The following is a 23,711-nucleotide window of genomic DNA, read 5'->3' as shown; positions in this document are numbered from 1 at the left end:
GAGCAAAGAAGGAAAGGGTGTGAAGCAAGGGGAAGAACGGAGAGTGTCGTTTATGGAGAAATTGGCGAATGGAGAAAGAATTTGAGTATTGCCTTCACAAAAAGGGAGTTTGGAAAGTGAAGTTGATGATCAATACTAAACAGTTGGAGGAGATATTAACAAAGGAAGGAAATATAGAGGCATTGATAGAGAAAATGAGGATTGCAACAGCAGCAATCGCTGCTTCCACCCTTAAACGAGCTAAGATGTCTTGCCTTTATTACCCCTAATTTTGAATCATCTCATTACTGCTTCTTTGCTCTTTTTTTTTTTTACCTTTTCTTTCCTAATCAGGTCTATGAAGTATATATCAAGGGAGTAACTTTCTCCCTCATGTACAACTCTTTAATTTTAACCTGAGATAAACTGATTTAGTTGTTTGTATGGTTTTCTTACATATATACATAAACACACACACATATCGGTATCTTTTTCTACTTTACTGACATTTGTTACACCTTTCATGTTTTTTTGAGATGTGAATATCATGTAATACAAAAATGTATAAATCCTCATGAAATTTTTTTCAACATCCACAATATCCATATTAACTTGGAATACCAGACAAACAGGAGTAATATCATGTCATCTCTCAAATAGAAGAGGTAAAGTTGATTAAGATTGGAACAATATATATATAGAGAGAGAGAGAGAAAGAGCGAGAGAGAACTGACTATAAACTAGTTGGAAAACTGTTTTAATGGTCCACATTCTAAAATTATAGGTCTTGCTAATACGGGAGAGTTTAGTAAGTATGCATATGCTCTGTTCCTAGTAACAAGTCTCAATTCAGGTTTTTATGCAGAGGACTGAACAGGTTAGGTAATAAAATGGGTACAAAACCATGCTTCATTGATCAGATAGACACATTTTGAAATAATTATAAAACCATTTTCATCAAAAAGAAAATTGAATAAGTACATACCTTGATTGATGCTGTGTTTGGTGAAGCAAGTTAACACCGGTGGAGACTCTCGCAATAAGCAGAAGCATAATAAAGGTAAGAGGAGAAGCAAGCAGAAGCAGAAATAGGAGCAAAATATGGAAGTAGAATATAGAAGTAGAAGTAGATGAGAAGAGATGAAACAAGCGGCGATAAAGAAAGAATAGTAGGTTTAGGTATAAGAAAAACAAAATTTAGATTTAAGGTAAAACATAAATTAATAAATAATTGTGAGAGTAAAACGGAAAGAAAAATTATCAACCATTAAAAACTACGAAATCAGTAGTTTGAAAAATGTGAAAAAAATAGAGAAATAATCTACTAATAAAAACTATCCAACCAACCATACCATCTATTTAGAAGTGATTCAAATAAGATAAATCTAGTGAATTACCATATTGCACATTCATGATCTATTAACCAAATACAGCATAAATAAAGACATTCTTCAAACTTCATATCTCTTCTATTTAATTGTGGTTGACTTATTTGATAGAGTTAATCTATCATATGTTCCTACAAACTAATTCCAAATATCAACACTTCTTTCATGCACATAATAAGTTGGATTCTGTATAAAAAGTAATATTATCTTTTTATTATTCTTTACATGTTTTTATTAAGAGCAACTCAAAATAATTCTAACTCTTTTTATTCTTTCTTCAATTGCTTTATTAGTCTAAAAATTATCTAATGAGTAGTTAGTTATCATTTCTGAAAGCCTTCAAATTATTACTTTTTAATTATAAGAGTGTTATATAGTAGACGCTTACTAATAAATATTTCACTACTATTCAATTCTTAAATCAATTGTTTTCCAAAACATACTTTGTATAATTGAATCATATATAATTTTTTAAGTGCTATAGTAGTAAATATTGAACTAATTTTTTAAACCAAAATACTGAATTAAAATTTTAAAATATGTTTAAGAGTAATAAAAATTCATTGTGACTCGCTATACTTGCAATGCTTACTTAAATTATTTTGGAAACATATGAATTAAAATACTTATCTTCCAAATAGGACTATGAAAAATCAAAATTAATGTAATATTTCAGATATAGTCTTAAAAAATAGTAAGAAATTAATAAAATATTTCTTAAAAAAAAATTAAAATAACATTCTAAAAATTAGATTAAGGACAAAGTATGTAGTTCTATTTTATTAAAATCAATTTTAAGAAATTAAATTCGGACATGCCAAAAATGATTCCCTACTTCGCACAAAAGAAAACCCTCAGTCTCTCTGTCTCTCCCTAAACCCTAAGAAAGTCCCCAAGCCGACTGCTTCTCGGCACTCTGCTCTGCTCACGCGCTCAGAGAAATTCGTGCTTCTTCTCGTTTACCGGTCACAGCTTTCCACCGATTAAGCTAAGAATCATCCACCGCCACCAGGATAATAAACGGTCCGACCATCTCGAGTTTCTGTGAATTCATCAATGGGAAAGAAGCGCAATCGGATTCAAAATCCCCAGCCGTTCCTCGTAGATGACGATTCGATTGCGTCATCCAAGAAGCGATCCAAAGCTCCCAAACACCACCAAAAGCAAGAGAAGGTGTTATCTTTCTGCCTATTTGTATTTGCAAGTGCAAAATTTGTTTATTATCCCTTCCTCCTTCTCTTCAGGGGTTATGTTTAACGGTTATGTTGTTGGTTTTGGTATTATAGTTAATTTCCTCTGGTATTAGCTCGAAAATCTTGAAGGAAGCCTTGGCTCAACAAAAGGAGATAGAAGAGGAAGCTGAAGAGCAAAACCCTAAGAATGCATTCGCCTTTGCCGCAATAGCAGAAGAGGAAAGGAATAAGCAAGAAGAAGAAGATAATCTCGACGATTTTGGTGGATTCTCCGAGACTCAAAGCCAATTTGGCGGTTGTGAAGTGAGTTCCATTTTTCGCTAAACAAAGTTTGAGTTTGAGTTTCATTTATCACCAAATTTATTTATTGTCTTTATTTTGATGTTTAGTTGTTGAGAAGTTACAGGCAATAAACGTATACAAATTATTTAACTCTCAAACGGGTGTTAAGAGAACACAGGAAGGAAATTAAAATTGTATTAATGCTTTGTTTTGGTTTGGATTTATGTTCGTTTTCTGCGGAAATTATCAAGAAAATACTTTTGGACAGCTTTTTTTTTTCTAGTTGATCTCTAAGTTAGCATTATAGTGAGCCAAATGGATTTCATAAACATAGTACACTTATAGTGTTTAGTTCTTACATATTTAAGGGAGAAATTTATTTTGAAAAAAAATATTTGAGGGAGAAATAGCTCGAACGATCCATTACTAATTTTGAGAGAATAAAAGGGTGCCAGGAAAGGACCAATTTGAATTTAAAATTTTTCTGCCCTTTTTTGGTCGGATGATGGGTAGTTATGGAATTTCCATTTGGTTGTTACTTCCTAAACACACAGGAGGAGATTGACGAAGATGAGGAGAAGTTGCTAGAGGCATTCTTATCAAAGGATGCTGGTCAACAACGGACACTTGCAGATATCATTATCGAGAAAATTAAAGAAAAAGATGCAAATGTTTCTTCAGGTTTGTGTTATACAATGTTCTAAAATTTTTATTCGACCAGCATGTCTTACGTTCATACATTGGAATTTGCACTTTTTATACATCCCAGACTAAGGCTGTTATTCTCTCTCTCTCTGCAAATTACATCAAAATATGAGTTTCACCAGTCCTTCCTATATGATAGAGAAAGATCTAATGATCCTGAACTGAGCTTACCTGGATGAGCAAATCCCAGGGTTTTATAATTGATTTTTTCTGTGTAATACTAGTCGATAGGGCCTCATTGGTGAGTGCTACAAAATCTTGTGCATTGGAATCCATGATCGTTGGTAACTAAGACATTTAAGAATTTGATGTCTTAAAAGATGCAGTTGGAAGATAGGTCTAGAGACTAATTAAAGTTCAAAACATATTTATAAATTTTTCTGTTTGATAGTTATCTTTAAAAAATAAAATTAATTTATTATTGTTGATTGCAGAAGCACGACCAGTGCCTAAATTGGATAACTCACTCATAGAGTTGTACAAGGGGTAATTTCACTATTCTCATTCCTTTTTTGAGTTAAAAATCACATGGATGCATGCGTGTACTTTTCTAGTATTTTTGCGCATGAAGCCTGTTCCTACAATTAGATTATCGAAATTAACAAGAATCATGTTTTCCATTTTCCAAATTTACTGTATGACAAATTTAACTTGGGCAATCTTTGAAAAATATGCAGACTGGGCAAGTTTCTTAATAAATACACGGCAGGAAAAATGCCCAAAGCATTTAAGCACATTCCTTCGATGCAACTTTGGGAGGATGTTCTATACCTAACTGAACCAGAAAATTGGTCACCAAATGCAATGTATCAAGCCACAAGAATATTTGCTTCCAATTTGAACGCGAAGAAGGCTGAACGCTTTTATAAGCTTGTCTTGCTTCCTCGAGTCAGAGATGATATAAGGAAGAACAAGAAACTGCATTTTTCTCTATATCAAACCTTGAAGAAGGCACTATATAAACCTGCTGCATTCAACAAGGGGATACTGTTTCCATTATGTAAAGTATGAATTTTCCTCTCAGAATAAACTTCTTGATATACAAGCAATAGGTGTCTGTCTGCTCACATGAACCTGAGCTAATTCTGCAGATCTTACAAACTTAAGCTACAATTTGTTCTAGTGCATCTGGTATTAATTGGCATATCCTTTCAGAAAAACTGCCATGTCTGTAAAAGATATATGTGTGAGGTTCTGATTTCAAAGTGTTTCGCTTTATAGGGATTAATGTGTTCTATTTGAAAAAAAAAAATTGTTTTGTTTCAAAGTTCATGGTTGGGAGAGGTTGAGTACCTAAAAGAAAACAAATTGTTGCTGTATTATTAGGAAGACGTTTGTTTTGTGGCTTTTTTTTTTCTTTTGCTGCTTCAGAGGTTCCTTATATGCATGTAATATGTATGTGCATGTGTAATTGAAACTCTGTAGAGACCATGTGGATGATAAAACTATCATAATAAGTTATTGTTGTTATTAATCTTTGTTTTATGTTTTTTAGACGTCTCTACCATGCATCATATTCCATTTTTTCATTAAAATTTGAATTTGAATAGTAGGATCATTAAGACTTTTTCTCAACCTTATATCATTTAGTATCTCTAAGAAACTTATTAATTCCCAATGGTCAATATGCAGTCAAGAACATGCAGTTTAAGGGAAGCTGTCATTATTGGAAGCATTATCCAGAAAGTCTCCATTCCTATGCTTCATTCAAGGTAAGCTATTCTTAGTAATGTTTATCCTGAACTTCACTTTGGTTATAATAAAAGGTCTAGCTATCTATGACTGCTATGTTGGACTACTGGATTGGGAACAAGCATTTGGACCTTATGTTTGTTATTGTTGCAAGATAAAGAGATATCAGTACCAGAACATTTAAAGCCTAAATTGAATATAAATATCTCTAATAATTTTTTGAGAGTTGATGTTTTATGAAATTGGTTGATGTTGGTTGTTTTATGTGCATATCAACATTTTATTATTCATGCACCATGTTTACATCAGATTATGTAGTTATGTGCCTCCTCGTTCTGCCTTATGACTGGTCTTCAAAACCAGATTTGCCTTGTGCCTTTAGTACTTTGCACATAAAGAAGATAGCTGAAGTTATCCCACTCACCATCCTTTGGACGGTATGGAAGGAGAGGAATAGTTGAGCTTTTGGAGGAGTAGATAATTGTAAAGGTTTTGATATTTTGGAAAATAGATAATTTAGAACCCTGAAGTTTTCGTTGATGGGTTGTTCTACAGTGGTTATGAATGATTTTTACCATTTTTATCTCATGATGAATGAGCTGTAAATTTTGTACATGGGTTGCACCCCCTAGATGCTTATAATAATATATTTCTATACTTTTATTTCAAAAAAAAAAAAGAAGATAGTGCCTTGCCATAAATAATGGGTAGATGTGAAATATTATTTTAAAAAAAAAAAGGGTAACTGTGAAATAGCTCCTAGTAGTGCTATTTCCCTTAGTGTATTTCCTCAGGAAACGCATAAGGTGGAGAAAATTTACTTCTAAGCTATTTAATTGATACTTAACTTATAGTGGTTCTTTGGGCAATTATATGTGTATTGTTTGAATATGTTTGTAGAAGATGTTTGCTTATCTCTATTTTTTTCTCTTTTGGGGGAGGTTTTATTATTGTTTCTTTCTCCTATATTGATACCAATCTAAGACCTCCATGCAAGTTTGTCAAACCAAGATCTGCCCAGCCTTCTTGTTGCAATTGATGTTTATGTTACCGGCCTTAACATTTCTGGGTACTAAATAAACAATAACTAAGAGAGAAATTTTATTTTTTACAACAAGAAGTTGTCATGTTATGTATGTTTCATGAGTATTTATTTCTTAAGCAAAACATGTATGTTTCATTGATAAGCTTCTAGAATTTTATGGTTTTATTTTCTTCAAAATAGTCCTTATTGGAGGGATCTAATTCTCAAATAAAATTGCAGTGTTGCATTAATGAAGCTTGCAGAGATGGAATATTGTGGCACAACAAGGTAACTTAAAAGCTGTTTCATATTTTCAGTTTCTCCCCTTATTTTCTCACAACAGTCAGAAAGAGAAAATATGGAAAAAAAAAGGAACTGCATTGTTAATAAGTTTATTTGAGTGGAGTCAGCTTGAGTATCATATCTTTCAGGCTTGGGAGCTGCCGATGAGGTAGCTCCACCATATATTAGAAGAGATTATACAGGCTTATGCTGAAGGTGGTGGTAACAATTTTGTTTAAAAGTTTTTCTTTTTTGTTGGTGGAGAGTGAAGGAGTTGATTTGCAGTACTACAAGTATATTAATCTCTTGGATTTGTGGATCTGACATTTTGCCTTATATCTGAGGGGCTGTTCGAGTGCCTTTTTTATAAATATTAAAATAAATATTATAATCAATTTTTTTTGCAAAAACATGCTCTAACAAGTTACTTAATGAGGTCCCTTGGATAATTATTACAGTTACTTCATAAAGCTTCTTGTGGAGAAGAAATATGCTTTGCCATATCGTGTGGTTGATGCAGTGATTGCTCATTTCTTGAGATTTATGGATGAGACAAGAGTAATGCCAGTAATATGGCACCAGTCACTACTTGCCTTTATCCAAAGGTACATTTCACTGTAGAAGCTTTTCTTGCCTCGTGTGCAACATCACCTCAACTTTTGTTTTATCTCAAAAAAAAAAAATCACCTCAACTTTTGTTTTATCTAAAAAAATATCACTTCAACTTTTGTTTTTATGTATAAATACTGTTCAATTTTTATAATATGAGCATTACACTTTTATGTTGCCCAGTTATTTACATTTCTTGTCTTTCATAGGTCCATGTATAACATATGAGAGGGCAAGAGAGGAGGGGGAGGGTGGTAAAGATGGTGTGCCTTTTTTTCTGGGTTTCATTGTTTGACTAGGAACCACTATAGTGCTTCTTTCTCTTTCCAGATGCTGGATCTATTTTCCTTTCTTGTTCGCTACTATTTTGAGGGACATGGATTTTAGTGATTAGCTCGCTAGCATAATTTTTCAAACTAGAAGCTGGTTGCCTTAAGATCTGACTGCCATATGACTGAAATGAAATATGTTATATGTGATACTTTTTAGTCCAAGTGGTGGGATTTTACCTTCCATAAACTGTTGCTGTCTTGAGATTTTTGTAGGTATAAGAATGAGTTGCAGAAGGAAGACAAAGACAACTTTAGAAGGCTGCTTGAAAAGCAGAAGCATAAATTAGTATGATCATTTTTTACCTTAAGTGCTTGTTCTCTAGTTTCCCTATCTAGCTTTCTCTCAGAATGTGATTTTGATCTTTCTGTTTTCACAGGTGACTCCTGAAATTATCAGGGAGCTAGATAACAGCCGTAATCGCGGGGAGAAGGAGGATGATCTTATGCTGATAAATATCCTTTTTAGAAAAAATTTATTCTGCTATAGCTTCTCTTGCTCTGTGATTTTGTCTTTCTTTCTTCTTGGACAGCTAATGCCTGTTTGTGTTACATGATCGTGACTTTTCAAAGATCTGATAGGAAAAGATAGGAAAGAATGCCTGTTCTGAAGCAGGATAAAATTTTTTTCCTTCAGAAATCAGAAAAGAATTTATATTCTTGTAGCTTAGGCTATGTCTGGAAGAAATAAAAAAATATGTAAAAGTTTATTTGCATATATACATTATTTGAGTTAGAAAATAACGAAAATCAAATTTGAAATAACAACAATTGAGCTCATATGGGATTCAATTGGAAATTGAAACAATTTATTATTAATTGCATCAAGAATTCATTTGTAGATTCATATTTCTTTTAAGGAGATGATAGAAGCTGGACTTAAATAGAATTTCATGTGGAATTGGTCCACTGTCTTCCTAATTACATCAATTTATATTTGTTCCTAACATAGTCTTAGTTATCTAAAAAGTCTCGTTCCTCGAATGCTTTTATGCTATTATATTAATAAGATCTACTATTGTTAATAGTTTATCCAATTATCAGGCTACTACTATGCACCCACACACTAATTTCAAAAAGTTAGAACTTATGGTTTATACTTACAACTAGACTTGTTGCATAACTGAGATTGATATGTGCTAGACCTACATTTAAATGTTTTAATTGATTGCTTCTATTATTTATTTCAAAAAAAAAATTTGATTGCTTCTATTATGAGGCATAAGTAAGTTTTTGTAATTCAAATTTTATTATTGAAATATTTGAATTGTATCAAACCATAAAGCTACTGGTACATAATGGTGCTCTTTTTCTCATACCCTTGTTTTCCTTGATTTGCCATTACCATCCCCAGTTTCAGTGATTAATAAGACTATTGAAGAAGACAGATTTGATATCCCAGATGTCCCAATGGAGGAGGATTAACTGTATGTCATCTTTCTTGCCATCTAAACCGTGTAAACAAGTTTTGGTTCTTCGCCCAGCTCAATGACAAAGCAACTTAATAGGCCTAAGATGGAAGAAGAGCTTTTTGCCTTCGGGCCCAAGAGTTTTGTTTATCTTGATTATTGGGTGGTCACTTCCATTCTTTAGTATAATAAATGTTATTTAATTGATTACTTAGTGGAGAGAATCTAGCATTGTGCAATGTAGTACAACCTTCACCAAGTAGAATCTGGTGGAAGTACAATATCCTCCCTGTTTTGTGCATGATACAGGAAATTAGTTATTTAAATTGAGATATAACTTTATATTTCTTAGTAGATTATACAATTTCTCTGCCACTGTTCACTCTCTTGATTAAACAGGAGTTTGTCAATTTTTGTATTTATCCTTACACATATCAGGACACTTCTGCGGTTCCATTGCCCTTTCATCTTCATCTTGTTCGTTTAGTTAATAGTTTAGGAACGCATAGGATTTTTTTTAACTAAATATATTTACAAATTCATGCTGGTTTCACTTCAAAAAAATGCATTAGTTACCGAGGTTGTTTAAGTATTCAATTGGGAAATGCAAAACCAAAAATTGCACGAACCATTTGAGATTTGGAAATATCCATCATTGGAGAATGGTTTGAGAAGAATTTGACAGAGTAGTGAGTTGTACAATTTTATCATGAAGCACAAGATTAAAGAAATGAGAAAAGAAAGAAAATATGCATGCGAGCATTCTGAGGCTTCAAAAATACATTCAGGCATTAATTACTAAAATGTGGAGGCTACAAAAGTGTATTTGGGTATTAATGACTAAAATATATTGACGAATTATAATATATTAACGAATTTAATTGAAGTTTAAATCTCAGTAAGAAAATTTCTTCAGGAGACAATCAGAACTAAGGCATCATGAGAATGTCGAAGTGGCTAGTGAATGAGCTGCAACTTAAGAAGGAAAAAAGCAGAACTGCTGATATAATTTATACTGAAAAATACGATGAAATTCATATGAAGGGATGATGGTAGAAAATGAACATCTAAAAATTTTATCGCAAGCCATCATAAATTATTAGTTTATGACAGTAATAGAAATAACATGATGCAAAATAGGAAAAACTATAATGTTCTGTCTTTTTAAATTTAAAACTTGATCATTATTTATTAAATTATATGTATAAAGAATTTTTTAAATTTACAAAGAATTTAAGCAGCTGCAATCTTGAATTATCAATTCTTCTTCATTGTTTTTGTTTTAGCTTTTTTTTTTTATATATAAATTTGACAAAATTTAAAATAAAAATATTAATAACATTTATGTTATTAATTTTTGATGACATAATTGTATATGTGACAATATGTAAAAAGTTATGTTTATTTCAATACATAAATAAATTGACGGATTAATTTAGAAGAAAATGAAATTTTAGGCATTTAATTATAATAAGTAAAGATTTAAAGACACATTTGTAAATAATAAAAAATAAGGACTACTTTTGCAATTTGGCAAAGGTTTCGGAGGTTTTTTCTCCTAAATACCAAGTCAATTCCAAGGTCTAACTTCTTTCTTTGAGTTTTACTCTAGATTCGAGACTATAATCCGGTTTTCCTCGTCCTACATCCTTCCTTCCTCGTCCTACATCCTTGAAAGACTTCCGAGGAAATTATGTATCATCCTACCAGAGGTGGCGTTCGCGGTGGACGAGATCGTAAGTTCTCTGTCTCTTGTCGTACATGTACGTTTTTTTATATATGCGATCATCCAGGGTTGTAATGCTCTACTATTCTTGTTTATCTCAATTTGAGTGAACTTATTTTCACGGGAAATGTTAGCGGCTAATTGATTGGCGGAAATAAATCGAGATTTAGGCTCAATAGTTTCGGTTTAGGGTTCGCTGAAATTCCTGAATCTTGACAAAGCTATTTCTGAGAGTACTTTGCATATATGGAGTTTCAATCATGGTTTTTTCCTATAAAAGAGAAACGAAGTAATAACAAGGACGCGGGATGCAGTTAGCAGGGAAAGAGTTACATATTTGATGGGAATTGACTCTTGCTTTGAGGTGCTTTTGTAATTCACTGTATTCATTAAAATTACTTGATATTTTCATAGGTTTTATTGTGTTCCCGTCTAGTTCATTGATTGAATTATATGAATAACTTAGCGGGGAAGCCCTTCTTAGTGCACTTTGAAATATGTATGGCCTGTAAGCACACAATAGAAAGAATAATCTTGGGGCATCAGGTTATTTATGTCATTTTCTCTTCTTTTCTAATGATGTTTGAAGTACCGGAAACCAGTTTAGCAGTGACTTGTGTTGTTAGTATTTCTCTCAAGACTGATCATGGAACCGATTACTTTTCATTTCACTATAAAAAAGGACATGTATGTTATGATTGTGGATGTATCAAATAGGCTTTTCATCTGCAGCTATAGGCTATGTTTCTGGATATAGAGTGGGTGATATCAGTATTCACTTTTTACAGGCTTGCAAAAATACCTGGGAGCAGCAACCTAGAAGCTGCTGAGGTGCTAGAGCTTTTAATTTTTCTTTCCCTTTTTCTTTAATAATTCTCTCTTCTCTGTTTCCTTTTTCATTTTTTCTTTTTATAGGTTTAGGATGAATATAGAAAAAATAAAATTGGTTTCTTTTGGTGAGGTGACAATTATTTTGAGCTTGGCTATGGTCTTTGATTGCAAGGCTGGTCGTCAGCCTATATCGTCTCCAGTCTTGTCTCCTTCAGAGATGTTTTGGTTAGAATGCTAACATGTTATGCCAACTTGCTTCAGTACTAGGTGAGTAAAAAATTTGACCATTTAGAGAGAAAGTAGTGAGAGAAGTTCCTCCACCTTGGTCCTCTTACTTGTGCTTCTGGTTGTTTCAGCCTTCTAGCATGCCTTTCCTATCACCAAGGAAATTTTTGGTTATAAAAATCTTTTAATGTAATCCTGGAAGGCGAAGTTAAAAGAATTCTTGGGATTAGATGGTTGTTCAAGGCCATTTGGAACTTCTCTTGGGTCAGGGCCACAATTTTTGGGTAAAAACTTTCAGGCATGGGGATAGGATTCTTCTATCATTTTGAAATACATCAACAAAGGGATATCTCCATAGTTGAGAGAAAAAAATGAAAGACGCACCAAGAGACTATTGATTCTTGAAAGAACAAAGGAATGTGGATGGTGAAGAATTTTCTTGGAAGTTTGTCTGGTGGTGTTTGATCTCAGTCTAAAGGAAGGAGAGAGGTTTGGTTTCCCCATGCCAGTCAAATATTGAAGAGGAAGGCTTAGTTGCCAGTCATCCATGGAGCTGAAACAGAAGAGAAGTGAGAAAGGATGGGAAGGTTGGTTGTTTGATCTTGTGTTCTGTGTGCAAGTCCACTTTGAGGCTTAGTCTAGAGACCCATGGAGGACCTGAAGGCATGGTCTCCAACCCTCTTCTATCATACACTTTTTCCATCTAGCAATCTTTTTCAAATCAGGGTACAGTAAAAATTCAAAGTTCATTGTGGTTGCTGATAAACTTTTAAACTGCAACAAGCCCGAGAATTTTAGGCTAAAAATTTAGCCCAAAACAAGGGTGAATTGTTGCTAAATCACAATAAGCCAACTGGTTCAAAAAGCGTTCTTAAAACTCTTAAAGGCATACTCAATCGAGTCTTCAAGAAGTAATTACATGTTTATTAGCTTCGTGTAGGTCTCTTAGACTCTCACATTCCAAGAGAGAATTCTATGTAATATAGTGATTCAACATTCTAGCTGCTCTTGGCTACCAACCTGATCCTTGCACTCATCAATATTCAATGGAGCTGTGAGGTCTCATATACTCTATCTCTCTTAAGAGTGTTTATCGGTCTGGAACTAGAGTGGACTGGGGACCGGATGGATAATATTTTTCCAGAATTCGAGTTTTAATTTTTTTAACTTGTTCCAGTTTTTTTAATTCACTTTTTTTTGGTAGTCAGGTCCGTTTCATTCTGGATCGGACTGAAATAAACCAGATTTTTCAGTCCTCATATTTTTTGACTGAGGACTGGAACAAACAACCTAGTTTTCTGATCACCAGAGAATGCTCCTACTCTCTCTTAAAACTCACATCCTGTTTTTTCATCGTTAGAGATTTCAGTCTTGTTACTGCCTTTCTCTGCTCTTTTACCGTAATTACCATTGAACAAATCAAAAGCTGATCCTTGAATCCCAACCCCTTAAAACTCACGCCAAAACTTTCTAATTTTCTGGATATTGTTTGCTACCAATTGTGACGTCTCCATTTGCCCAGCCTGCTCAACAGCTTCTGTTTCCTCCTCAACCGCTACCAAATTCCCCTCCCATTCACATAAAACCTCCTCTTTGAACTCTCTCCCATGAAACCAACTTGCCTTCCACTTTCATCCCACCATTGCCAGTGGTAAGTAGCATCGATTCAAGGATCCAAACTTAGCAAAACAGAAAGCCTTAACCCAGGCGCCAAGGACCCATTGGACTGATGCTTCTTTGCGTTGCAAGCATTACCAGATGAGCTTGCTAGAGTCTATTGCATATAGAGGTTTGTTTTCCCTGACAACTGTTTCCTCCTCTTCATCATAAGAGATTGACATAGAGGATGAAGCCCCTTTTGAAAGTAAAGGAGGTTTTTTTATCGCTAAGCACTTGCTGAGTTCCTAATCTTATTAATATTAGTTTTCAATTTTACTAGTAGTATTTCTTATATATACTACTTAGTTAACCCTATATAGTAAATGTTACTTAGAAAACAATATAAATATTTTTTTCATTTCATTTTTTGAGGCAGATTTTAATTATTCAATAAAAATATTTTGAGAGTTTCTCAATTTTCTAATTGTGTGATTCAGTTAAGCCCTTAAGTGTGGTGTTGAAGGCTTATTAAATATGACGCCGAAGAGATACAATGTGTAATGCCTAGATTTTTTCCTCTGAATTTCAAAGTAGGTAAATTTCCCTAATTCGTCTTATATCAATTTGGTATCAGAGCTAAAAGATTCCTACACCAAATCTTCAAACTTTACATCCAAAAAAATACACAGAAACCATAAAGCCGAAGCTAGTTTGCTCACTAGTAATCTCTGGGTGGTGATCAACACAGCTGTTGCCACCCGTCTCAGAAGACCTCGATTGACAATGTCCAGAAGCTCTGCCATGAAAATCTGCTGGAAAAAGCTCCACTCTCCTGTTGCCTCTCTTCATCTTGTACTTCTGTGCAACTATATCTCAACTGACCTCAGATTTGTCATTGCCACTAACTCCAGTTGAGTCGACTGCCAAATGTTGCTGCTGTTGTGTGAATGGATGCTGGCGCATGAGACTCATACATGTGTGACCTACGAATGGGCTTTGTAATGTTGTGCTCTGCTTTAACTTTTTTAACCGAGTTTGGCTAAATCAGTTTACTTAGGATAGTTTACTGCTCTGATTTGAGCCGTTCAAAAAGATTCGCAAGTATTTTTGTTGGCTCTTCTTGTCTTTGAAATTTTCTTAACAAAAGTCAATGTTATATGCAAATTTTAAATATGTGGGTGCATGTAGATACAAATGGTCCAGTGGGAGCAAGAATTTCCAGGAGCATTTGGAACATTTTGTTTCTGAGCAGAAGAGCTGTTTTCAAGTAGTGTTTGATTTATTATATATTAATCAATATTTGAGTTATTGGTATGAGGTTATTGACCAAAAAAAATTGTCTGAGTCACTTCGTTTATTTTTGTTCAATTTACTTCTTCTTTTGTCTAATTCACTTATTTTTTTTTCCTTTATGAGTTTTGAGAATATCCCCATTCATAGTTATGAGAAAATTGTAAAAGAGAGAATGAATCATCCGCTATTGACAAATCTCTCTTTGTTATAGTTAAGCACAACTATGCAATTGACTAGATTCTAGTCCAAAATAAGAAGTTCCTATCACTAGCTTTTATCTTGAAAAGCTTTTAAGGCCAATGGGCTTTAGTCCCATTGACTATTATTTTAAACCATTATACCTCTCATCAAAACAAAAATTACAACCTTACCACTACTTCGATTTGGTAACTTCAATTATTTCTACTATAAACATAATAAATGTAATTCAAAAATTAATAAAATATCTCAAACAGTAAACTCTATACGAAATTACTTTTAATATTTTGACATAAAATACGTAGATAATTTTTAATTGAAAGAGCAACTAATTCCTCTTTTGGCCATTTTACATTTTACTGAAATTTCAGCTTAAAGCTCATAACTTTACCAAATCCTGAAGTTTTTCAGAGTCTAAAAGTTTATATAAGAAGTTGGGTATCTAAATATTTTTGAAACTTAAAAGTACTATGAAACAAGCTCATTGAGACTAAAATCCATATGGATTTTAAGGACAAAAAGAAAAACTTATGAATGAAAATTCTGTAGATAACTGTACTAAAATCCATGTCTGTATATATACTAAATTCTTAGATACTATTGATATTTAGAGGTCTGTTAATTTTATTCGATCAACTTCATGGAATTATCTGTTCAACTGATAGATCTTCACTCCTAAAAAGTTGTGCAATCAAATTGTTTGTTATGTGTGACTTTAGAATTGCTGAAGTTTTTGTGCTCATGCGTATGGTGACTTGCTTCTTGGTTAAGTGTAATGCTGTATCTGTTTATCGATAAAACAGTAATGCCATATCAAAGTTTTTGTGTTCATGTGGATGGTTCATTGCTTGTTGGTTAAGTGTAATGTCATATCTCTAGCAACTGTGTTAATTATGTCCATTTTCCAGTCATCTGATTTCTGTTTTCAAAAATTTGATATTGGTCCTATTAACCTAAAACCTATAAGTAGTTGTTCTCATCATGTAATATCCCGGGGCATGCATCTGTTAGTTTGTACTGCTTTAGCATTTCAAGCAAGAATAAGGAAATAATTATCTTTCTCTAACATGCAGAATTTACTTGGGATGATGTGAAGGTTGATAAACACCGAGAAAATTATCTTGGTCATAGCATCAAGGCACCTGTTGGAAGATGGCAGAAAGGTACTAGTTTGTTGAGCTTTATTCTTTCATCATGAAATAATGTTTTTCCTGAAGAATGAATGTGGAAATCTTGGCTGGACTTGCTACTACTGAATTTTATTCTTCTGAAGTGATTAGAAATGCAATTTTGTGACTAAAAGCTTATTTTTGTATCGTAGAGACTCTGTGTTTGTACAACTGTTGGCTACTCCTATTATTATTATCTTTCCTTGTGGATCAACAGAGTATTAGATTGTGGTTAAAATTTATTCCCAATTCTAAATTCTTGAATCAGCTTCCCTGGTTGTAAACATATGTAGGCAGTTTTAAGACTTTGGCCTATTGGTGTCCTTTTCGAGGATTAATCCTTCGACGTGGTAGGGGAAGGGAGCGGGGTGAGAGTGTACGAAAATTGTCAGGGTTATTGTAAATCGTTATTTTTCCAGAAGGAAGATTTGAAGTGGTTGCTCTGAGCTTTAGGGAGTTCAGGTGGGAGAAAAGTGAAGGCGTATGGGAAAGATGTTGCCGAAGCAGTTGGAGGACGCTTCGTATGTCTTTGGGAAGCAACAAGCAAGGTAAATTTTTAGTATTCTCGGAAGACAAGGAGGTGGTGAGTAGAAATTTAAATAGAATTATTCTTCCGAAGGGAGATAAGGCAGATGACTGGTGGTAGTTAATGGAAGCTATCCATGTGGTGGCGGATATCGAGCTGGTTCCTCCAGTTTGGCTAAATGGGAAGGGAGGAAGGAAACAGGTGCATAGTGTGTGTATGGGGGTTCCGGCAGAATGGGTGATAAGATGCCCGGATTGTACGGCGGAGTGGGGCGTTCGGCTGGAAAGGAAGAGGGCGACCTTTGCGGAGGTGGTGAGAAAGCAAGAGGAGAATGGTAGACGGGTAGGGAAAGTTGTGTTTCTGGGGCAAACCGGGATGTTTCGGGTGGACCCATCTTTTCGACCCATGTATAATGGGTTGAGAAAGATAGATAAGATGAAATTTTCGTGGGTTGAAAAAGGAAAGTGGGTTGATCAACCGAGGCCCAGTCAAAGGAAGCGGGTTAGGAAACTCGTGGCCCAAATCTGTGCAATCTGACAAGCCCATTAATTTATTAAAAGAAAAGGTTAAGGGGGCAGTGAGGGGTGTCGAAACATATGATATTATGTCATGTGAGGAGAGTGAGGTTAGGGTTCCCAAAAGCGTAAGGACGGACGTCTCAATGGGGTGTTTGGGGGATGAGGAAGATGTTGAAGCTGATATTGATGAAGGTACATATGTCAATTCCATGATATCTGAGGAGAGTTTTGACACAGGGAAGACGAGTGATGTTGATGGGTTTATGCATATGGATAAGGCGCTTTCAATGGCTCTAGTGAATGTTACGCATGTTGATGGGAAGACGTTTCTTGGGTATGAGGAGGATGTAATGCTGGATGTAACTCCCATTCGGTATGAAAGTCCACTAAGGTTGGGCGAGGAAGTGGAGGAAAAATTAAAGGAGCAATATTCCACGTGGGTTAAAAAAAACTTCTTAAAGGTGAGTAAATTATTTGGCATGTCCTTTGATGGGTTTGAACACAGGGTGTTTAGTTTATTGGAGGAAATGGAAAATAGATATAAGATGGTGGAGGGGGAGAGTAAATATGAAAGAAAAAAGGGTAAGAAAATAGGGGAGGGGGGAAGCAGAGGATTAAAACAATTGGAGTGGTCACTCAAGGAGGAAGGGAAAAAATATAGAAGGGGGGAGAGGAGTCAGTCTATTAGGTATATCTTATGATGGGAAAAACAATATCATGGAACGTGAGGGGGGTAAATGACAGGAAAAAGAGAGGAATTATAAAGGGGTGTCTGAGAAGATGGAAGCCGGAGATTGTCTGTCTACAAGAAACCAAATGGAAGAGATCAATAATGGGGTTATCAATAGTTTGTGGGGTGCTAAGAAGGTGGACTAGAAGTTTGTGCCTGCGACGGGGTCGGCTAGGGGAATTCTGGTTATGTGGGATAATGAAAAATACAGTTGTAAAGGGTATGAGGTGGATCAGGTTTCTCCATTTGTGTTACTTGAAAATTGTGTAAGTGGTGGAGAGTGGGTATTCTCGGGGATCTCTTGTTGAGGGAACAGAGAGGAAAAAAGGAAGTTAAGGAAGGAACTTTTAAGCTGTAAAAGAAGATGGGGGGTGGGATGGGTGGTTGGGGGGATTTCAATATGGTTTTGTACATAAAGGAAAGAACGGGGGCAAGTGCAAATCATGGAGAGATTGATGAGTTCAGAGATATGATCAATAATCTTGAGTTGGTAGATTTGCCACTTGGAGGCAGGGAGTGGACGTGGTCTAGTGCACAGGAGATCCCCCTCTCAGTCGAGAATTGACCGATTTTTAGTATCTAACATTTTGTTATTACAGCTTGAAGGTCTAAAGCAGAAGGTCCTATGTAGGCCTATATCGGACCACTTCCCAATATGTCTTATACCTGATGGCATTATTTGGGAACCATGTCCTTTTAGGTTGGATAATAAATGGCTGAAAGTAGAGGGTTTCAAGAACTTGGTTGGCAGGGTGTGGGGGCAGAAGAGTGTGAGGGGAACGGCGAGTTTCATTTTTGCTGCTAAATTAGAGGAATCGAAGGAGGAAATAAAAAAATATGCTAGAGAGGAGGAAGGGATGTTAGAAAGGAGAGTTAGTGACAATTTCAAAGAGTTGGAGGATTTAGACAGTAAAGAAGTTGTGAGAGGTTAGATGAAGAGGATCGAGCTAGGAGGGAGACTATAAAGGGCGAAATTGCTACTTTTTTGAATATGGAAGAGATTTCATGAAAGCAGAAAGCTAGAGAGAAGTGGTTGAAGAATGGTGATAGGAATACAAAATATTTTCACAGTTTAGTCAATTACAGAAGAAAAAATAATTGTGGAGGAACTTATTTTGGATGGGGAGCCGGTTAAAGGAAATGAAGCTGTGAGGGAGGGTGCTAAATCCTATTTTTAGAAGCTGTTCAAGGAGGGGGAGGCTATTAGACCAAGCCTTGAGGGGTTAGAATTTAAGCAGTTAAGGTAGGAGAGTAGAATGAGGTTAGAGGTTCCTTTCACTGAAGAGGAGATAAGGAGCTGTCTTGAGGATTGTAATGGGGAGAAAGCGCCGGGTCCTGATGGTTTTAATTTAATGTTTTATAAAATGTTTTGGGAGGTGATAAAGAAGGAGGTGGTGGCTGTTTTTAATGACTTCCATAGAACGGGTTCTTTCGTTAACTCTATCAGTACTGTTTTTTTGGTTATTATCCCGAAGATGGTTGGTGTTAAAAATATTAAAGATTTCAGACCTATTAGTCTTGTTGGCAGCATTTATAAGCTTATATCTAAAGTGTTAGCAAGAGAGATGTCTAAGGTGCTTGGGGAAGTCATCGGGGAAAATCAGAATGCTTTTGTGGAGGGAAGGCAAATTTTAGATGCTGTGATGATTCCTAATGAGATTGTTGACGAGCTGATGGGTGAGAAAAAAGAGGGTGTTATTTGCAAAATTGATATGGAAAAGGCCTATGACCATGTTAATTGGAGTTTTGTGGATTACATGCTAAGTAGATTGGGGTTTGGAAGTAAATGGAGAAAATGGGTTATGAGTTGCATTTCTACCACTTCTTTTGCCGTGTTGGTTAACAGAAGGTCTTCTAAATTCTTTAAGGCGTCAAGAGGGCTTCGACAGGGGGACCCATTATTGCCTATACTGTTCATTAATGTTATGGAAGCTTTTAGTAAAATGATGGCTAGGGTAGGGATTTGAGTGTTTTGAAGGGTGTTGAGGTGGGGAGTGGGATGTCTCGGGTGAAGGTGTCTCATTTATTCTTTGCAGATGATGCACTGATTTTTTGTGAATTGTGTATTCAGGCTTTGCTGCATTTGAGGTGTATTCTCATTGGGTTTCAAATGGTGTCCGGACTTAGGATAAATATGAGAAAGACTGAATTAATTAGAATTGGTGGTGGGGGTGACGCAAGGTGGCTGGTGACTGTATTGGGGTGTAAAGTGTCGACTCTACCGATTAAATACTTGGGTTTACCTCTTGGTGCTGATTATAAAAACGTCATGACTTGGCATCCTATTGTGGAATTGTTTGAGAGGAGGTTGACTGGTTGGAAAAGAAACTATTTGTCGAAAGGTGGTAGACTCACGTTAATCAAAAGCACCCTTGCAAATTTACCAATTTATTACCTCTCTATATTAACCATTTTGGCAAGCATCGCGATTAAACTTGAAAAGATCCAATGTAGATTTTTATGGGGTGATGAGGTTGGAGACATAAAATATCTTGTTAGATGGGAGTAGGTTAAGCAAAGGGTGGGGGAGGGGGGTTTGGGATTAAGATCCATTATGGATATGAACAAAGCTCTTCATGGGAAGTGGTTATGGAGATTTCTCATCGAGAAGGACAAGTTGTGGAGGAGGGTGATTGAGGCAAGATGGGGAGATTGGGAGAGAGAGAGGGGGAGAAGAGAGAGGTTTAAACCACATGGCAAGAGTCTATGGAGAAGAATAAGGGACGACAGGAAAAATTTTATGAGCTGTTTGGGGTGGAAGGTGGGGAAGGGGGAGGAGGTTAATTTCTGGCACGATGAGTTGGTGGGAGAGTTAAAACTTAAAGGCAGATTTCCTGGGATTTATGTGATTGCTAGTGATAAGGATGCGAAGGTGGAAAAGTTTTTTGGGGGTGGTGAGGGTGATAGAACTTGGTGCGTTAAAGTTAGGAGGAATCTACAAGGCTGGGAGATTGAAGAATACAACAACCTTTTGTCCTGTTTAGATAAAATTAAGCTGAATGGAAATAATGATGAGAGGATGTGGAAGCTGAATACGAATAGGGATTTTTCGGTTAAGTCGTTCTACTACAGCTTGAGCAAAAGTAGTGATGTTCAGAACGCGACTGCACCTTTCAAGCTTATATGGAAAGTGAAGGTGCCTCCTAGAGTGGCATTTCTTACTTGGGAGGCGGCGAGAAACAGCATTTTGACTATTGATATGTTAAAAAGAAAAGGAAACATTATGGTGAATAGATGTTATTTTTGTAAAGCTGATGAGAAATCTTGTTACCATTTATTATTGGGCTGTCCTGTGATTAACAACATTTGGGCTATGGTTTTTGGGCTCTTGGGTTTGTTTTGGATTAGAGTCGGTAAAGATAGTGGGGAACTTTGGGCTTGGGCGGGTTTTTGTAAAAAGAATAGGCATAGATTCCTTATACCACTTACCATTTTTTGGGTTGTGTGGAAGAAAAGAAGTGCGAGGGCTTTTGAGGGCATTGAAACTGATATTATAAACGTTAGAGATAGATGGTTTCATACTTTTAAGTTTATCTTGTTAGGTTATGATATGATATGAAAGAAGTGGGAAGACTTAGGTTTTGTCCTGAATCACTTGATAGATTTGTAACTATTTTGTATACTGATAATACTCCCTTGGTATCTTTGAAAATAAAATTAATCTCTTTTATTTAAAAAAAAACAAAAATCTTGGCAGGTGATTACGATATGAGTATGAAGTACTTGAAAATCCTCAGATCAGTGGACTAGATCATTTTTCAACCGGCTTAGGAAGGTTTGAGGTGTTACTTATGCAACAATAGCAAACAGTATGATATTTAATCTAATCTTGGTTCCTTCTCCTTGTTAAGGTAAAACATAGAGTGAAAGGCCTTTGGTTGATGATTTGGGATTGTTGTTGCTATATAATGTCAGTAATAACAAAAATTAGTGTTGTATTTTCTTCCACATAAAGTGGTAAATTAGTTATATATTGCAGATGTTATCTTCTATAATATACATAAAATTTAGATTAAATAGCCATGCCATTTGAAATGGTCAAAACTTAGATTTATGAGCCATGTCTTTTCAAAATGGTCACTTTTCTTTCAAAACCTGAAATAAATTTTTCATAAGGATAAATATCTGACCTAATAGATCTGTAAAGGACCTCTTTTCATTGTTCAATAATCTGATCATTCTTGATGTATTCAAATTTTATCACAATTAGGGAAATAATATATGATCATGTAAGAGACACATTTGAGACTCAGGAGAATCTAACCTTGCTCTTTTTCTCTTTTTATTTACCCTCATAGGGAAAGATCTACACTGGTATACCAGGGATAAATCTGGGGCTTCCAGTACTGATGCTGTAAAAGAGGAGATAAAAAGAATTAAGGAACAGGAGGAACAAGCCATGAGGGAGGCTTTGGGCTTGGCACCAAAGCGTTCTACCCATCCTCAAGGCAATCGTCTTGATAAGCATGAGTTTTCTGAACTTGTGAAGCGAGGCTCTACTGCAGAGGACTTGGGAGCAGGGTATTCTGAAGCAGCACGTGTGGATGGTCTTGGTTTCTCAAGGTATGTTCCTGAAAAGAAGAATGAAGATAACCATGCTGGCTTGCTTGCTTTTCATTGCCTTATGTTGTATAGCTTAAAACATTTCCCTTTTTTGTGGGGAAGAAAGAATGTTTTCTTTTACTGTCTGGGGTTTGAGAAGGGTAGGTGGTGATTATCCTTTTCAAACGATCTTAGTTATGTTCTCCAAAGATACTAGTTATTTAATTAAAAATTGAAAAGTCCCAAAATACAATTCATGGAGCTAGAAGTTAATTGCATATGCTTGAATCTTTGTGCGACCTATCTGATTACTATTGTGAGTTTGTTGTGCGCATTTAAGCCCTTTTTCTATTTCGACCATTAAACCATTATTTTGTAGATAGTTCATTGGAAGCCATGGGCTAGTTTGGTTCAGGTCAGTGCACAGCACGTTTTCCTGTTGTTTCTACAATTTCATTTGTTTCTTAACTGCTTCCTGCAGAGCACCTCGTCCCTGGGAAGATCCAAGCACACTCAAATCCAGTGAGAAGGAAGTTTCACCTGAGATAGTGAAGGTGACCATTACTAACCCTTCAAGGGATACTGCTGTAGAAGATGAAAGCAGTAAAAGAAAGAGGAGGCATGAGGAGAAGAAGCACGAGAAGAATGACAGTGACAGGTCTGAAAAGCGTGACAAGCATGAAAGGCGTGAGAAGCGGCACTCTCAGAATTCAGATGACAGACAGAAACGTAGGAAAGAAAAGGAAAGGAGAAGACATGATTCCGACTCTGATTGAAATATCTTTGGAGTCCATTATAGAAGGACAAACACGTAAATATTTCGGTCAGAAGGTGCTCAAGCAATGTCAACCTTTCTCTGTAAAGTTGGAGGCTACGGCCTAGGGTTACCTGTTGAATCATTGTAGTTAAAAAAAAAAAAGCCATGCCATTTTCTCTGGCTTGAAAGTGGTGAATTACCTTGATCAAATTTAGAACGTCTGCAGTGATCAAAACTTGAAAATTTTTAGTACTATTTATTGTTGTTTAGCAATGATAATACCGATTATATCACCTGAATTATTGGTGTTGGCGATAGATTCCACTTTATTAGTTTAGCTGTGTATTTCACTCTCAGTATTTCGATATCAGTTTCATCAGATGAGATTTTTGGAGATCTTGATGCAAATTTTAATAATACCTTGAGGAATATTAAGAACACATACACGTATATGTGTATGTACATAAATGTACCGTGTGCCACATTTATTCTCGAAGGAAGCATCTTTTCTGAAACAAAATTTTCGCATATTGATATTTAATTAGAACTCAACAAAATTTGGGCTGCATTTCAAAGTACAATGTCAGAAAATACTAATATTTGTAGGATTTTAACCAAAACAAATAAATTGGTAGTAAACAAATTTTAATATTTTTTTCAGTGACTTAATAATATTGTATATCTTAAAACCAAATCAGCTTAAAA

General features: G+C 35.3%; 2 protein-coding genes across 2 annotated transcripts; both read left to right on the top strand.

The window, feature by feature from the left end:
• Positions 1 to 2,275: 2,275 nt before the first annotated feature.
• Positions 2,276 to 9,267, top strand: LOC110814501 (bystin-like protein). Its single transcript, XM_022041976.2, has 11 exons — positions 2,276 to 2,540; positions 2,654 to 2,863; positions 3,397 to 3,523; positions 3,982 to 4,033; positions 4,225 to 4,552; positions 5,180 to 5,259; positions 6,504 to 6,551; positions 7,004 to 7,150; positions 7,700 to 7,772; positions 7,864 to 7,939; positions 8,829 to 9,267. The coding sequence occupies exons 1-11, from the start codon at positions 2,424 to 2,426 to the stop codon at positions 8,906 to 8,908; spliced, it is 1,338 nt and encodes a 445-aa protein (XP_021897668.2). The 5' UTR covers positions 2,276 to 2,423; the 3' UTR covers positions 8,909 to 9,267.
• A 1,202-nt stretch (positions 9,268 to 10,469) lies between these two features.
• Positions 10,470 to 23,305, top strand: LOC110817937 (leukocyte immunoglobulin-like receptor family A protein). The gene is made up of 4 exons (XM_088209138.1): positions 10,470 to 10,628; positions 15,838 to 15,927; positions 22,006 to 22,270; positions 22,731 to 23,305. The coding sequence occupies exons 1-4, from the start codon at positions 10,586 to 10,588 to the stop codon at positions 23,023 to 23,025; spliced, it is 693 nt and encodes a 230-aa protein (XP_088065264.1). The 5' UTR covers positions 10,470 to 10,585; the 3' UTR covers positions 23,026 to 23,305.
• Positions 23,306 to 23,711: the final 406 nt, after the last annotated feature.

Source organism: Carica papaya, chromosome 8 (genome assembly GCF_054855325.1).
Source record: "Carica papaya isolate Zhongbai chromosome 8, ASM5485532v1, whole genome shotgun sequence".
In the NCBI taxonomy this organism is placed as follows: domain Eukaryota; kingdom Viridiplantae; phylum Streptophyta; class Magnoliopsida; order Brassicales; family Caricaceae; genus Carica; species Carica papaya.
This window is presented reverse-complemented; position numbering and strand designations above follow the sequence as displayed.